The sequence below is a fragment of the Triticum aestivum genome, chromosome 6A (assembly GCF_018294505.1).
Source record: "Triticum aestivum cultivar Chinese Spring chromosome 6A, IWGSC CS RefSeq v2.1, whole genome shotgun sequence".
Lineage (NCBI taxonomy): Eukaryota > Viridiplantae > Streptophyta > Magnoliopsida > Poales > Poaceae > Triticum > Triticum aestivum.
The window spans coordinates 616306140-616322284 of record NC_057809.1 but is presented as its reverse complement, the minus strand read 5'-3'; the positions used below and the strand labels follow the sequence as shown (position 1 = coordinate 616322284).

The window sequence follows — 16145 nt, the reverse complement described above, 5'->3', positions numbered from 1 at the left end:
TGTGACACAAGTTCACCGGAGCTCCCGGTGATTTATTTGTCCTCTTTTCAAGCAACGGACAAGAGGTCTGCATTTTCATATAGAAGAAAAGAATTGATAGGTTAATAAGAAAAACCGTCCGAAGACCGATACAACAAGCCATACAAACATGCCAGCCCCGAGGCTGCGCCCCAACGGGCCGACGACTCTGCCACCCAAGTGACCATAGTCGACACCCTACCATGCGCTCTGGATTCGCCACTCCTGTTTACAATCATCAGCAACACACCACACCGGCCCGCGCACCCAGCAGGTTAACTTGCAGAGATCCAAAATAAGCATTGGTGATAACCTTGCTTGATGATGTGAAGTTGTGAACACCGCAACAGAAGTATTACCTTCCAGAAAGAATGGTCACAGTCGTAGCTGCAGATGCACACAAAGCCTGATCAATCTCTTCATCCTCATGTCCATGAGAAGCTGGCTGGAAGTCTGCAAGTCTTGCACCTCCTTCTAAGTACAGCATTACTAGACGCATACATGGGCGCGACCTGGGCAGAGAATGGGAGCATAGCAACCCAAGCTTCAGCACAAGCTCAACCTCCGCCGCGTCGTAATCTTTCAGCTCAGGGTCCACGGCGTCGACGATCGAGCCACCCTGCCATGTGCCACGTACCCAATCCGCCAGCGCAAGAAGGCCGCCACTGGTGTTGGCCGGGCCGATTGGTTTTCTCCCGCAAACCACCTCTATGGTAAACACTCCAAATGCAAATACGTCGGTCGCCTTGGTCGCCTTGCCAAGCCGGGCCAGCTCAGGGGCAATGTATCCCCAGGTGCCCGCCACATGTGTAGTGTGGGCATCGACTCCGTGGTCATGCAGCCTTGCGAGGCCAAAGTCACCAAGCCTCCCATTCATGTCGTCGTCGAGGAGAACGTTGCTTGCCTTGACGTCCCGATGGATGATGACTTGCTCCCAATCCTCGTGCAGGTAGAAGAGGCCGGAAGCTACGCCTTTGATGATGCGAAGCCTCTGAGCCCAATCCAGGGTCGGTGTGGTCTTGTCATACAAGTACCTATCAAGACTGCCATTGGGCATGTAGTCATAGACCAAGAGCAGCTCCTGCTTGTACCGGCAATAGCCTAGCAGTTGGACAAGGTTTCGGTGCCGGACATGGCCAAGGATGGCGATCTCTGCCATGAACTCCTTCTTCCCCTGCTTTGATTCCGGTGACACCCGCTTGATGGCGACATGTTGTGTGGTGGTAGGCAGCACCCCTTTGTACACTCTTCCAAAGCCTCCTTTCCCGAGGAGCATCTTGTTGCTGAAGCCTTCGGTGGCAGTCACCAGTTCCTTGTATGTGAAAGACGGCATCCCACACTTGATCTCCCACTCATCATCTTCCTTGGCCTTGCTCAGTTGCCGATAGATCAGCACAGCAAGAACTATTAGGATGACTGCTGGCACGATCGTTGGCGCACCTAAAATGTTCATAGGGATAAAAAGTTGGAATTTGGATTGATGTTGAAGTTCATGTTCAGTGCCAAAAGGGAGAACAGAGTAGTCAAGTGGTTCAGCCACCCCATCTAGCTTCAGACTCCAGCCTAGAACATAATGGCTGGAGGAGACTTTTCTGCTGGATGCAGAGAACCCAGTGTAAACTGGACCCAGTGACAACAAAGAGGATACATTGACAGTGGTTGACAGCAACGGAAGTTGGGGTTTAGAAATACAACAAGGTGCTAAGGTAATATTCAGCTGGTGCGATTTGCTATCATAGTCCACCCACGCTTGAACTGGTTTGCCGCTTCTGAGTACAATGGTTTGGAAATAACTAGTGTGTCCGTAATAGAAGCCTGCACTTTGGGATTGAACCGACGCCAAGCTGTTGACATCAATCCCAACATGGTTGTCATCAATGTCCCCGATCTCAGCATTCAAGACGGTGTCGAACTCGGCGGCAAAGAAAGCATGGCCATCTAAGTTAGAATGCGGGAGGCCAAGGTACTCGCCTGGCGAATCATCTGGTAAGTCACTGGTGGGTGAAAGTATGAAGGCCATCCCATTAACTTTATACTTCTTGAAACCCATGACAAACACAAACGTAGTTGAGAAGGAGGAGATAACGCCACCAGGATTATCTTGAAAGCTTAGGGGATAACTGCAGAAAGCATGGCCGCTTGTACCACCTGGGCCATTGGTTAGACTCAATAGGTCATCTATCCACAAAGCTTTGCCGTCAAGCTTCAGATCAGCTGAAAAGCCATTATAGACCAGCTCATTTTTACCAACGATAACGTCGGAGGTGTGGAGGTGGTCGGCAAGACAGAGGAAGAAGAGAACAAGGAGGTAGGTGCGCCAAGAGAGATGAAGCATTCTGCCTAACAAGAAAATTAACTAGCTTGCTTTGTAGAGCAGTGAGTGAATGAAATACCAAAGGGATTAAATATATATAAAGGTCATGCCCTGCTGGAAAGTGAAGGTGATCTTCCCGGTTGGTGGCAAAATCATACTGTCACGGCCCTACATGAAGATGAGAACAAATATCATCAGAGAGAGGTACAAGCCCTGACGACTTGAAGTATAAACGATGACCTGAAGTCCTAAACTAGTACCAACCTGTCTGTCATTGCGCGGAAAAATCATGTCCTAGACACGCAGTGTGATTGCTGTCAACAAAAGTGGCTGTCTGTCAAAAAGCACAGTGAAACATTGCTGTCAACAATAATGGCTGTCTGTCAAGGAGGGTAAAACATTGCTGATAGAGGTCAAGTCTTGCTGAAAAGTGGAGGTTGTCTGTCGGGTGGGTGGCAAACTCGTACTGTCATTGGTCCTATGTGAAGATGAGAACACATATCGTCAGAGAGAGGTCGACGACTTGAAGTCCAAGTCAGCCCTGTCATAAAAGACGCACCTGAAACAAGTCCAAGATTCTCGTTTGCATCCCCACTGCTGCCAGCTGTTGTCTCCTATTATCTTCAGCATTTCTGAACCCTACAATTTCTGGACTGCCACCTCCATTAATTAGTAGGCATATACTTCAGTGTTAATGTAACTCAACTATGGACATGGGTAGCCATCTCCTCCTCACCGTTGTTGTTAGCCTCCATGCATTTATGCACACTGCCAGCAGCGACGAATTCATCTTCAACGGCTTCTCCGAGGAAAATCTAAAGCTGAGTGGTCAAGCTTCTATGGTAGGCCGTGCTATAAGGCTCATCGGTGGCGTCACCCTGACAGAAGGGGATGCTTTCTACAGCAGGCCCCTCGATTTCAGTAGTAACTCCGGTGGTGGTGGAGCCTCCTTCTCAACAACTTTCGTGTTCGCCATCAACTCTGACACCACCGAAGCTCCTGGCATAGCCTTCGTGCTCTCTTCCACCATGGAGCTGCAACATCTGCACAACAACTCATTGGTTCAGGGCCAGCTGGGTTTCGCTGATGTAGGAGGTAACAGCCCTAACTCATGTGAGCAATTCTTATTTATAGTCGAGCTCAACTACATCTACAATGGCCGTGTGGTGATTGATGTCAAAAACTTAGTCTCCGTTAACCATACCACCAGCTCATATAGGGCCAACAGCATATTCGAAAGCATCAAACTTAGCAGTGCCAACCCAATGCAAGTGTGGATACACTACAATGGCACAGAGCAAAAGCTAAATGTAACCTTAGAAGAACTTGGTGATCAGGTAGAATAGTCTAAATCGCTGAGCCTGCCACAGTTACCGTCCCCTGTCAATCTCTCACATTTGTTGTCAAACTTTGAGCATGTATATGCTGGGTTCTCTGCTGCAAATGGACAAACAAATTGCAGCCAATATGTTATTGGATGGAGTTTTATGAGAAATGGACAAGCTCAACCACTAAACACCTTTGATCTCTATCGAGTCATGTCAAATCCTCCTGAAGAAGAGCATCATGGAAAATACATCCTACCCATGGGTACTCTGCTAACAACAGTCATTTTGGTTCCCATTGTCTTGGTTCTTTTGTGGTTATTTTTTCCTACAATGTCAAGTCATGGTTGAAGAAAACCCTTGCACACGAAAAATGGGAAATTGACTGTGGGGTGTTGCAATCTTTCACGTACAAAGATCTTTTTATTGCCACCAGCGGGTTTAACAAAAAGGCGCTCCTAGGAAAAGGAGGATTTGGGAAGGTCTACAAGGGTGTGTTGGTTGTCCATAAGCAGACTATTGCAATCAAGAGGGTGTCTCCAGAATCAAAGCAGGGGATGAAAGAATTCATGGCTGAAATCGCCATTCTTGGTCACCTGCGCCACCGTAACCTTGTCCAGCTGATTGGCTACTGCCGCCATAGGCAGGAGCTTCTTTTGGTCTATGACTATATGCCCAATGGATGCCTTGATACGTATTTGCATAAAAAGGATAAGCCAACTCTGGGCTGGGATCAAAGGCTTCACATCATTAAAGGGGTTACAGCCGGCCTTGTGTACTTGGATGAGGACTGGGAGCAAGTTGTTATCCATCGAGATATTAAGGTTAGCAACGTGCTCCTTGATGATGGAATGAATGGAAGACTAGGTGATTTCGGCCTTGCAAGGTTGCACGAACATGAAACCGACGCCCATACCACGCGTGTGGCCGGCACCTGGGGTTACATTGCTCCTGAGCTGGCTAGGCTCGGGAAGGCAACCAAGGCAACAGATGTGTATGCATCTGGCATATTCCTGATGGAAGTTGCATGTGGAAGACGACCAATTGAGGCGAATGCCCATGGTGAACCTCTGGTGCTAGCAGACTGGGTGCTCAACACATGGCAAACTGGTTCACTCATTAATGCCCATGGTGAATATATTGTTGGAGGCCCTGTAAGCGCTCGGATGCACGTGCCAAAGGCCTGTAGAAAGCTCAAGAGAACACCTCGAGGAAAGTTGAGGAAGAGCTTTCAAGGTTTTCTAAAGATGGGGATCCTCCATTGGATTCAGAAGAAGGTGAGCCCGCCCAAGGTCTGAAAAGGAGTTCTTCGTAGGCTGGGTAACGCATCCTTTGACGCCCAAAATGATGCTACTCTTTGGAGTGGTTGCTCCTTAAGACACTTGCAAAACAAACACTGTTGATTGAGTCAAGTAAGAATCGCGGTATTTTCAGGCCCTTTTGCTGCCCTGCTGCGGCACAGCAGCAAACTGTATGTGGAATCTTTCTGCTTTGGGCACCTAGTGAAGCGAAACCAAACGCATAGCACACCTAGTTTTTTCTAAATTAAATGAGCCATTGACTTGCTAACTTTTATGATGCTAACTACACAAGCTCGTTGTTCGGAAGTTATAGATGGTATCTCATATGTTTCCATCTGTTGCATCGATGTGTTTCATGAACTCTTACCAGGGCTTCTTGTGTTTTTTTTTCCAGATACATCGCTCACCGGCACTTGGTCAAGTGGCACGTGAGATGAGCCTGATCAGGAGAGCATGTAACGCCTCTTGCTAGCGACACGCGTGTGTGGCCTAGGCTTGGTCACTGATCACAGGAGCTCATGGCGGATACAGTTTTGTTGCTTTGTCGCCTGTAGAAGCTGGCGGGGGAAAGAACAAGTCCTAGTACTAGTTAACAAGTAGAGAAACTATATGCATACTGATGCGAGATAGATATATAATTTCAGATTGGATGGATCTGTCTGTGTCACGAGTCATTGGGTTGTGCAATGTCGTTAGAAACCCGCATCTAAGGCCTTTGTACAATGCATGATGCTTAGTCGGATAACCCAAGTTGATGCTTATTTTTATAGGAGGAGGGGCTAATTAAGCTTCTAATCTTCTACAAATAAGCACCGATGTTTAAAGAAATACTGGTTTATTTCTTCAAGCACCTTGAGATGTACGAGGTCTAAGGACCAGCACTGACGCTTGGATTCGTTGCGGTGGTCTATGCTGGCCCACACCCGTCAAACTCGTCCGCTTACACAGAGAAAGATGCAGCTATGATATTTATTTCCACTAAAAAAGCTATGATATTTATTTAAGAAAAAGCATCTAATCTTTTTTTTTGAGGGGGAAAAGCATCTAATCTTATTATGAATATACTTGGTTCCTATTGTCGTTTCAGTTTTCTGACCGGGCTTCATCTTTCAACGGAGATCACACATACTACTGAGTATATGGTAGGAGTTTTGCTCTGGATGGCGATGGAAAACAACTCCATCTGGTAGCTACTAGCAAGGCACAACTGCACAATGAAACGAACAACATAACCAATGAAACTAACAAGCATTTTTTCCCCCAACGCCCAAAGTCGAGTCGTCGACGACCAATGATAGTGCCACTTCTGGCTCCAGCTCCTGTACGATCCCAGATAGGATCAGGTTTCACTATCATAGAGATAATGGAACTTATTTTTTCGAATTATGGAGCATAGCTCCCAATTTCATCATTTCGCAGAAATGAAAACTTTTTTTTGACATGACAGAAAATGAAAACTGAAAATACAGAATAACTGTCTCAGCTGACTCATCAGAAAATAGGTTCCGTGAAGCAGTCAGTATGCATGTATGAGAGGTGGTTTTGTGATGCCCTGTTACCTTCAGCAAAGAAGCTATTCAGATTAATTCAGTTTTCTACCATTTCTATCTAAAATTATGAATCTGATCTGCGGATCTGACATTATCATCAGTACTACTCGTGTCCAATTTATTTCTGAGTTGTGCCAACAAATTTCATTCTAATTGTTGCAAATTGCAACTAGAGCTTTTCGGCCCTTGGACAAGTAACATTGTGACACAAGTTCACCAGAGCTCCCGGTGATTTATTTGTCCTCTTTTCAAGCAACGGACAAGAGGTCTGCATTTTCATATAGAAGAAAAGAATTGATAGGTTAATAAGAAAAACCGTCCGAAGACCGATACAACAAGCCATACAAACATGCCAGCCCCGAGGCTGCGCCCCAACGGGCCGACGACTCTGCCACCCAAGTGACCATAGTCGACACCCTACCATGCGCTCTGGATTCGCCACTCCTGTTTACAATCATCAGCAACACACCACACCGGCCCGCGCACCCAGCAGGTTAACTTGCAGAGATCCAAAATAAGCATTGGTGATAACCTTGCTTGATGATGTGAAGTTGTGAACACCGCAACAGAAGTATTACCTTCCAGAAAGAATGGTCACAGTCGTAGCTGCAGATGCACACAAAGCCTGATCAATCTCTTCATCCTCATGTCCATGAGAAGCTGGCTGGAAGTCTGCAAGTCTTGCACCTCCTTCTAAGTACAGCATTACTAGACGCATACATGGGCGCGACCTGGGCAGAGAATGGGAGCATAGCAACCCAAGCTTCAGCACAAGCTCAACCTCCGCCGCGTCGTAATCTTTCAGCTCAGGGTCCACGGCGTCGACGATCGAGCCACCCTGCCATGTGCCACGTACCCAATCCGCCAGCGCAAGAAGGCCGCCACTGGTGTTGGCCGGGCCGATTGGTTTTCTCCCGCAAACCACCTCTATGGTAAACACTCCAAATGCAAATACGTCGGTCGCCTTGGTCGCCTTGCCAAGCCGGGCCAGCTCAGGGGCAATGTATCCCCAGGTGCCCGCCACATGTGTAGTGTGGGCATCGACTCCGTGGTCATGCAGCCTTGCGAGGCCAAAGTCACCAAGCCTCCCATTCATGTCGTCGTCGAGGAGAACGTTGCTTGCCTTGACGTCCCGATGGATGATGACTTGCTCCCAATCCTCGTGCAGGTAGAAGAGGCCGGAAGCTACGCCTTTGATGATGCGAAGCCTCTGAGCCCAATCCAGGGTCGGTGTGGTCTTGTCATACAAGTACCTATCAAGACTGCCATTGGGCATGTAGTCATAGACCAAGAGCAGCTCCTGCTTGTACCGGCAATAGCCTAGCAGTTGGACAAGGTTTCGGTGCCGGACATGGCCAAGGATGGCGATCTCTGCCATGAACTCCTTCTTCCCCTGCTTTGATTCCGGTGACACCCGCTTGATGGCGACATGTTGTGTGGTGGTAGGCAGCACCCCTTTGTACACTCTTCCAAAGCCTCCTTTCCCGAGGAGCATCTTGTTGCTGAAGCCTTCGGTGGCAGTCACCAGTTCCTTGTATGTGAAAGACGGCATCCCACACTTGATCTCCCACTCATCATCTTCCTTGGCCTTGCTCAGTTGCCGATAGATCAGCACAGCAAGAACTATTAGGATGACTGCTGGCACGATCGTTGGCGCACCTAAAATGTTCATAGGGATAAAAAGTTGGAATTTGGATTGATGTTGAAGTTCATGTTCAGTGCCAAAAGGGAGAACAGAGTAGTCAAGTGGTTCAGCCACCCCATCTAGCTTCAGACTCCAGCCTAGAACATAATGGCTGGAGGAGACTTTTCTGCTGGATGCAGAGAACCCAGTGTAAACTGGACCCAGTGACAACAAAGAGGATACATTGACAGTGGTTGACAGCAACGGAAGTTGGGGTTTAGAAATACAACAAGGTGCTAAGGTAATATTCAGCTGGTGCGATTTGCTATCATAGTCCACCCACGCTTGAACTGGTTTGCCGCTTCTGAGTACAATGGTTTGGAAATAACTAGTGTGTCCGTAATAGAAGCCTGCACTTTGGGATTGAACCGACGCCAAGCTGTTGACATCAATCCCAACATGGTTGTCATCAATGTCCCCGATCTCAGCATTCAAGACGGTGTCGAACTCGGCGGCAAAGAAAGCATGGCCATCTAAGTTAGAATGCGGGAGGCCAAGGTACTCGCCTGGCGAATCATCTGGTAAGTCACTGGTGGGTGAAAGTATGAAGGCCATCCCATTAACTTTATACTTCTTGAAACCCATGACAAACACAAACGTAGTTGAGAAGGAGGAGATAACGCCACCAGGATTATCTTGAAAGCTTAGGGGATAACTGCAGAAAGCATGGCCGCTTGTACCACCTGGGCCATTGGTTAGACTCAATAGGTCATCTATCCACAAAGCTTTGCCGTCAAGCTTCAGATCAGCTAAAAAGCCATTATAGACCAGCTCATTTTTACCAACGATAACGTCGGAGGTGTGGAGGTGGTCGGCAAGACAGAGGAAGAAGAGAACAAGGAGGTAGGTGCGCCAAGAGAGATGAAGCATTCTGCCTAACAAGAAAATTAACTAGCTTGCTTTGTAGAGCAGTGAGTGAATGAAATACCAAAGGGATTAAATATATATAAAGGTCATGCCCTGCTGGAAAGTGAAGGTGATCTTCCCGGTTGGTGGCAAAATCATACTGTCACGGCCCTACATGAAGATGAGAACAAATATCATCAGAGAGAGGTACAAGCCCTGACGACTTGAAGTATAAACGATGACCTGAAGTCCTAAACTAGTACCAACCTGTCTGTCATTGCGCGGAAAAATCATGTCCTAGACACGCAGTGTGATTGCTGTCAACAAAAGTGGCTGTCTGTCAAAAAGCACAGTGAAACATTGCTGTCAACAATAATGGCTGTCTGTCAAGGAGGGTAAAACATTGCTGATAGAGGTCAAGTCTTGCTGAAAAGTGGAGGTTGTCTGTCGGGTGGGTGGCAAACTCGTACTGTCATTGGTCCTATGTGAAGATGAGAACACATATCGTCAGAGAGAGGTCGACGACTTGAAGTCCAAGTCAGCCCTGTCATAAAAGACGCACCCGAAACAAGTCCAAGATTCTTGTTTGCATCCCCACTGCTGCCAGCTGTTGTCTCCTATTATCTTCAGCATTTCTGAACCCTACAATTTCTGGACTGCCACCTCCATTAATTAGTAGGCATATACTTCAGTGTTAATGTAACTCAACTATGGACATGGGTAGCCATCTCCTCCTCACCGTTGTTGTTAGCCTCCATGCATTTATGCACACTGCCAGCAGCGACGAATTCATCTTCAACGGCTTCTCCGAGGAAAATCTAAAGCTGAGTGGTCAAGCTTCTATGGTAGGCCGTGCTATAAGGCTCATCGGTGGCGTCACCCTGACAGAAGGGGATGCTTTCTACAGCAGGCCCCTCGATTTCAGTAGTAACTCCGGTGGTGGTGGAGCCTCCTTCTCAACAACTTTCGTGTTCGCCATCAACTCTGACACCACCGAAGCTCCTGGCATAGCCTTCGTGCTCTCTTCCACCATGGAGCTGCAACATCTGCACAACAACTCATTGGTTCAGGGCCAGCTGGGTTTCGCTGATGTAGGAGGTAACAGCCCTAACTCATGTGAGCAATTCTTATTTATAGTCGAGCTCAACTACATCTACAATGGCCGTGTGGTGATTGATGTCAAAAACTTAGTCTCCGTTAACCATACCACCAGCTCATATAGGGCCAACAGCATATTCGAAAGCATCAAACTTAGCAGTGCCAACCCAATGCAAGTGTGGATACACTACAATGGCACAGAGCAAAAGCTAAATGTAACCTTAGAAGAACTTGGTGATCAGGTAGAATAGTCTAAATCGCTGAGCCTGCCACAGTTACCGTCCCCTGTCAATCTCTCACATTTGTTGTCAAACTTTGAGCATGTATATGCTGGGTTCTCTGCTGCAAATGGACAAACAAATTGCAGCCAATATGTTATTGGATGGAGTTTTATGAGAAATGGACAAGCTCAACCACTAAACACCTTTGATCTCTATCGAGTCATGTCAAATCCTCCTGAAGAAGAGCATCATGGAAAATACATCCTACCCATGGGTACTCTGCTAACAACAGTCATTTTGGTTCCCATTGTCTTGGTTCTTTTGTGGTTATTTTTTCCTACAATGTCAAGTCATGGTTGAAGAAAACCCTTGCACACGAAAAATGGGAAATTGACTGTGGGGTGTTGCAATCTTTCACGTACAAAGATCTTTTTATTGCCACCAGCGGGTTTAACAAAAAGGCGCTCCTAGGAAAAGGAGGATTTGGGAAGGTCTACAAGGGTGTGTTGGTTGTCCATAAGCAGACTATTGCAATCAAGAGGGTGTCTCCAGAATCAAAGCAGGGGATGAAAGAATTCATGGCTGAAATCGCCATTCTTGGTCACCTGCGCCACCGTAACCTTGTCCAGCTGATTGGCTACTGCCGCCATAGGCAGGAGCTTCTTTTGGTCTATGACTATATGCCCAATGGATGCCTTGATACGTATTTGCATAAAAAGGATAAGCCAACTCTGGGCTGGGATCAAAGGCTTCACATCATTAAAGGGGTTACAGCCGGCCTTGTGTACTTGGATGAGGACTGGGAGCAAGTTGTTATCCATCGAGATATTAAGGTTAGCAACGTGCTCCTTGATGATGGAATGAATGGAAGACTAGGTGATTTCGGCCTTGCAAGGTTGCACGAACATGAAACCGACGCCCATACCACGCGTGTGGCCGGCACCTGGGGTTACATTGCTCCTGAGCTGGCTAGGCTCGGGAAGGCAACCAAGGCAACAGATGTGTATGCATCTGGCATATTCCTGATGGAAGTTGCATGTGGAAGACGACCAATTGAGGCGAATGCCCATGGTGAACCTCTGGTGCTAGCAGACTGGGTGCTCAACACATGGCAAACTGGTTCACTCATTAATGCCCATGGTGAATATATTGTTGGAGGCCCTGTAAGCGCTCGGATGCACGTGCCAAAGGCCTGTAGAAAGCTCAAGAGAACACCTCGAGGAAAGTTGAGGAAGAGCTTTCAAGGTTTTCTAAAGATGGGGATCCTCCATTGGATTCAGAAGAAGGTGAGCCCGCCCAAGGTCTGAAAAGGAGTTCTTCGTAGGCTGGGTAACGCATCCTTTGACGCCCAAAATGATGCTACTCTTTGGAGTGGTTGCTCCTTAAGACACTTGCAAAACAAACACTGTTGATTGAGTCAAGTAAGAATCGCGGTATTTTCAGGCCCTTTTGCTGCCCTGCTGTGGCACAGCAGCAAACTGTATGTGGAATCTTTCTGCTTTGGGCACCTAGTGAAGCGAAACCAAACGCATAGCACACCTAGTTTTTTCTAAATTAAATGAGCCATTGACTTGCTAACTTTTATGATGCTAACTACACAAGCTCGTTGTTCGGAAGTTATAGATGGTATCTCATATGTTTCCATCTGTTGCATCGATGTGTTTCATGAACTCTTACCAGGGCTTCTTGTGTTTTTTTTTCCAGATACATCGCTCACCCACCGGCACTTGGTCAAGTGGCACGTGAGATGAGCCTGATCAGGAGAGCATGTAACGCCTCTTGCTGGCGACACGCGTGTGTGGCCTAGGCTTGGTCACTGATCACAGGAGCTCATGGCGGATACAGTTTTGTTGCTTTGTCGCCTGTAGAAGCTGGCGGGGGAAAGAACAAGTCCTAGTACTAGTTAACAAGTAGAGAAACTATATGCATATTGATGCGAGATAGATATATAATTTCAGATTGGATGGATCTGTCTGTGTCACGAGTCATTGGGTTGTGCAATGTCGTTAGAAACCCGCATCTAAGGCCTTTGTACAATGCATGATGCTTAGTCGGATAACCCAAGTTGATGCTTATTTTTATAGGAGGAGTGGCTAATTAAGCTTCTAATCTTCTACAAATAAGCACCGATGTTTAAAGAAATACTGGTTTATTTCTTCAAGCACCTTGAGATGTACGAGGTCTAAGGACCAGCACTGACGCTTGGATTCGTTGCGGTGGTCTATGCTGGCCCACACCCGTCAAACTCGTCCGCTTACACAGAGAAAGATGCAGCTATGATATTTATTTCCACTAAAAAAAGCTATGATATTTATTTAAGAAAAAGCATCTAATCTTTTTTTTGAGGGGGAAAAGCATCTAATCTTATTATGAATATACTTGGTTCCTATTGTCGTTTCAGTTTTCTGACCGGGCTTCATCTTTCAACGGGGATCACACATACTACTGAGTATATGGTAGGAGTTTTGCTCTGGATGGCGATGGAAAACAACTCCATCTGGTAGCTACTAGCAAGGCACAACTGCACAATGAAACGAACAACATAACCAATGAAACTAACAAGCATTTTTTCCCCCAACGCCCAAAGTCGAGTCGTCGACGACCAATGATAGTGCCACTTCTGGCTCCAGCTCCTGTACGATCCCAGATAGGATCAGGTTTCACTATCATAGAGATAATGGAACTTATTTTTTCGAATTATGGAGCATAGCTCCCAATTTCATCATTTCGCAGAAAATGAAAACTTTTTTTTTGACATGACAGAAAATGAAAACTGAAAATACAGAATAACTGTCTCAGCTGACTCATCAGAAAATAGGTTCCGTGAAGCAGTCAGTATGCATGTATGAGAGGTGGTTTTGTGATGCCCTGTTACCTTCAGCAAAGAAGCTATTCAGATTAATTCAGTTTTCTACCATTTCTATCTAAAATTATGAATCTGATCTGCGGATCTGACATTATCATCAGTACTACTCGTGTCCAATTTATTTCTGAGTTGTGCCAACAAATTTCATTCTAATTGTTGCAAATTGCAACTAGAGCTTTTCGGCCCTTGGACAAGTAACATTGTGACACAAGTTCACCAGAGCTCCCGGTGATTTATTTGTCCTCTTTTCAAGCAACGGACAAGAGGTCTGCATTTTCATATAGAAGAAAAGAATTGATAGGTTAATAAGAAAAACCGTCCGAAGACCGATACAACAAGCCATACAAACATGCCAGCCCCGAGGCTGCGCCCCAACGGGCCGACGACTCTGCCACCCAAGTGACCATAGTCGACACCCTACCATGCGCTCTGGATTCGCCACTCCTGTTTACAATCATCAGCAACACACCACACCGGCCCGCGCACCCAGCAGGTTAACTTGCAGAGATCCAAAATAAGCATTGGTGATAACCTTGCTTGATGATGTGAAGTTGTGAACACCGCAACAGAAGTATTACCTTCCAGAAAGAATGGTCACAGTCGTAGCTGCAGATGCACACAAAGCCTGATCAATCTCTTCATCCTCATGTCCATGAGAAGCTGGCTGGAAGTCTGCAAGTCTTGCACCTCCTTCTAAGTACAGCATTACTAGACGCATACATGGGCGCGACCTGGGCAGAGAATGGGAGCATAGCAACCCAAGCTTCAGCACAAGCTCAACCTCCGCCGCGTCGTAATCTTTCAGCTCAGGGTCCACGGCGTCGACGATCGAGCCACCCTGCCATGTGCCACGTACCCAATCCGCCAGCGCAAGAAGGCCGCCACTGGTGTTGGCCGGGCCGATTGGTTTTCTCCCGCAAACCACCTCTATGGTAAACACTCCAAATGCAAATACGTCGGTCGCCTTGGTCGCCTTGCCAAGCCGGGCCAGCTCAGGGGCAATGTATCCCCAGGTGCCCGCCACATGTGTAGTGTGGGCATCGACTCCGTGGTCATGCAGCCTTGCGAGGCCAAAGTCACCAAGCCTCCCATTCATGTCGTCGTCGAGGAGAACGTTGCTTGCCTTGACGCCCCGATGGATGATGACTTGCTCCCAATCCTCGTGCAGGTAGAAGAGGTCGGAAGCTACGCCTTTGATGATGCGAAGCCTCTGAGCCCAATCCAAGGTCGGCGTATTCTTGTCATACAAGTACCTATCAAGGCTGCCATTGGGCATGTAGTCATAGACCAAGAGCAGCTCCTGCTTGTACCTACAAGAGCCTAGCAGTTGGACAAGGTTTCGGTGGCGGACATGGCCAAGGATGGCGATCTCTGCCATGAACTCCTTCTTCCCCTGCTTTGATTCCGGTGACACCCGCTTGATGGCGACATGTTGTGTGGTGGTAGGCAGCACCCCTTTGTACACCCTTCCAAAGCCTCCCTTCCCGAGAAGCATCATGTTACTGAAGCCTTCGGTGGCAGTCACTAGTTCCTTGTATGTGAAAGACGGCATCCCACACTTGATCTCCCACTCATCATCTTCCTTTGCCTTTCTTAGATGCCGACATATCAGAACAAAAAGAACTATTAGGAAGACTAACAGTACAATGAATGGCGCTCCTCCAGTCATACTGAAGAGAACACCAGATTTGGACTCTTGATGACGTTCATCTGCATTGCCAAATGGCAGTACAGAATAGTCAAGTGGTTGAGCCGCCCCATCTAGCTTCAGACTCCAGCCTAGAACATAATGGTCAGAGGAGACTTTGTTGCTGGATGCAGAGAACCCAGCATAAACTGGACCCAGTGACAACAAAGAGGACAGATTGACAGTGGTCGATAGCAATGGAATTTGGGGTTTAGAGATACAACAAGGTGCTAAGGTAACATTCAGCTGGTGCGATTTGCTATCATACTCCACCCACGCTTGTACTCGTTCGCCGCTTATGAGTACAATGGTTTGGAACTCACCAAAATGGTCATAGAAGCCAGCAGTTTGGTATTCAACTGAGGCCAAGCTGTTGACGTCAATCCCAACATGGTTGTCATTGATGTCCCCGATCTCAGGATTTAAGACGGTGTCGAACTCGATAGCGAAGAAAACATGGGCATCTAAGTTAGAACAGGGGAGGCCAAGGCACTGGCCTGGCGAATTATCAGGTAGGTCACTGATAGATCAAAGCATGAAGGTCAGACTGTTGCCTTCATAGTGCTTAAAGCCCATGATAAACACAAATATAGTTGAGAAGGAGGAGATAGGGCCACCAGATTGGTTTTGGAAGCTTAGAGGATCGCTGCAGAAAGCATGACCGCTTTTACCACCTGGGCCACTGGTTAGACTCAACAGGTAACCTGTCCACAAAGCTTGGCCACCAAGCTTCATGTTGGGTGGAAAGCCATTATAGACCAGCTCATTGGTACCAACAATAACGTCAGAGGTGCTGAGGTGGTCGGCAAGACAGAGGAAGAAGAGAACGAGGAGGTAGGGGTGCCAAGAGAGATGAAACATTCTACCAAAGAGGTACATTAACTAGCTTGCTCTACAGGGCAGTAGTGAAGAAAATACCAAAGGGGTTAGGTATATATATAGTGCAAAATCTCTGCTATAGAGTAAACATTATAGAGGTCAAGTCATGCTGGAAACTGAAGGTGATCTTCGGTGGGTGGCAAATTAATACGATCACGGTCCTAAATGAAGAAATATCATTAAAGAGGTACAAGCCCCGACGACTCTAAGTATAAGCGAGGTCAAGTCATGCTGGAAAGTGAAGGTGATCTTCCGGGTGGGTGGTAAATTAATACTGTCACGGTCCTACAAGAACAAATATCATCATAAACAAGTACAAGCCCCGACGACTCGAAGTATAAGCGACGACTTGAACT

At 47.1% G+C, this 16145-nt stretch overlaps 3 protein-coding genes and 2 pseudogenes across 3 annotated transcripts; 2 read left to right on the top strand and 3 right to left on the bottom strand.

Moving 5' to 3' along the window:
- Window positions 1–72: 72 nt before the first annotated feature.
- LOC123129119 (L-type lectin-domain containing receptor kinase SIT2-like) lies at window positions 73–2362 on the bottom strand. The gene has a single exon (XM_044549293.1). The coding sequence runs from the start codon at window positions 2351–2353 to the stop codon at window positions 374–376; it is 1980 nt and encodes a 659-aa protein (XP_044405228.1). The 5' UTR covers window positions 2354–2362; the 3' UTR covers window positions 73–373.
- Window positions 2363–3002: 640 nt separating this feature from the next.
- On the top strand, window positions 3003–5345 carry LOC123131432 (L-type lectin-domain containing receptor kinase SIT2-like; annotated as a pseudogene).
- A 1436-nt stretch (window positions 5346–6781) lies between these two features.
- LOC123131431 (L-type lectin-domain containing receptor kinase SIT2-like) lies at window positions 6782–9062 on the bottom strand. Its single transcript, XM_044551112.1, has one exon. The coding sequence runs from the start codon at window positions 9060–9062 to the stop codon at window positions 7083–7085; it is 1980 nt and encodes a 659-aa protein (XP_044407047.1). The 3' UTR covers window positions 6782–7082.
- Window positions 9063–9711: 649 nt separating this feature from the next.
- On the top strand, window positions 9712–12466 carry LOC123131430 (arcelin-2). The gene is made up of 2 exons (XM_044551111.1): window positions 9712–10136; window positions 12062–12466. The coding sequence occupies exons 1-2, from the start codon at window positions 9749–9751 to the stop codon at window positions 12106–12108; spliced, it is 435 nt and encodes a 144-aa protein (XP_044407046.1). The 5' UTR covers window positions 9712–9748; the 3' UTR covers window positions 12109–12466.
- Window positions 12467–13367: 901 nt separating this feature from the next.
- Window positions 13368–15797, bottom strand: LOC123131429 (L-type lectin-domain containing receptor kinase IV.2-like; annotated as a pseudogene).
- Window positions 15798–16145: the final 348 nt, after the last annotated feature.

What these genes read in the sequence shown, in the direction of transcription:
- LOC123129119 (XM_044549293.1), bottom strand. Translation starts at nt 2,353, where the DNA reads ATGCTTCATCTCTCTTGGCGCACCTACCTCCTTGTTCTCTTCTTCCTC.
- LOC123131431 (XM_044551112.1), bottom strand. Translation starts at nt 9,062, where the DNA reads ATGCTTCATCTCTCTTGGCGCACCTACCTCCTTGTTCTCTTCTTCCTC.
- LOC123131430 (XM_044551111.1), top strand. Translation starts at nt 9,749, where the DNA reads ATGGACATGGGTAGCCATCTCCTCCTCACCGTTGTTGTTAGCCTCCAT. An exon ending in GGGTTTCGCTGATGTAGGAG is followed by an intron (nt 10,137 to 12,061) that starts GTAACAGCCCTA and finishes TTTTTTTTCCAG; the next exon opens with ATACATCGCTCACCCACCGG.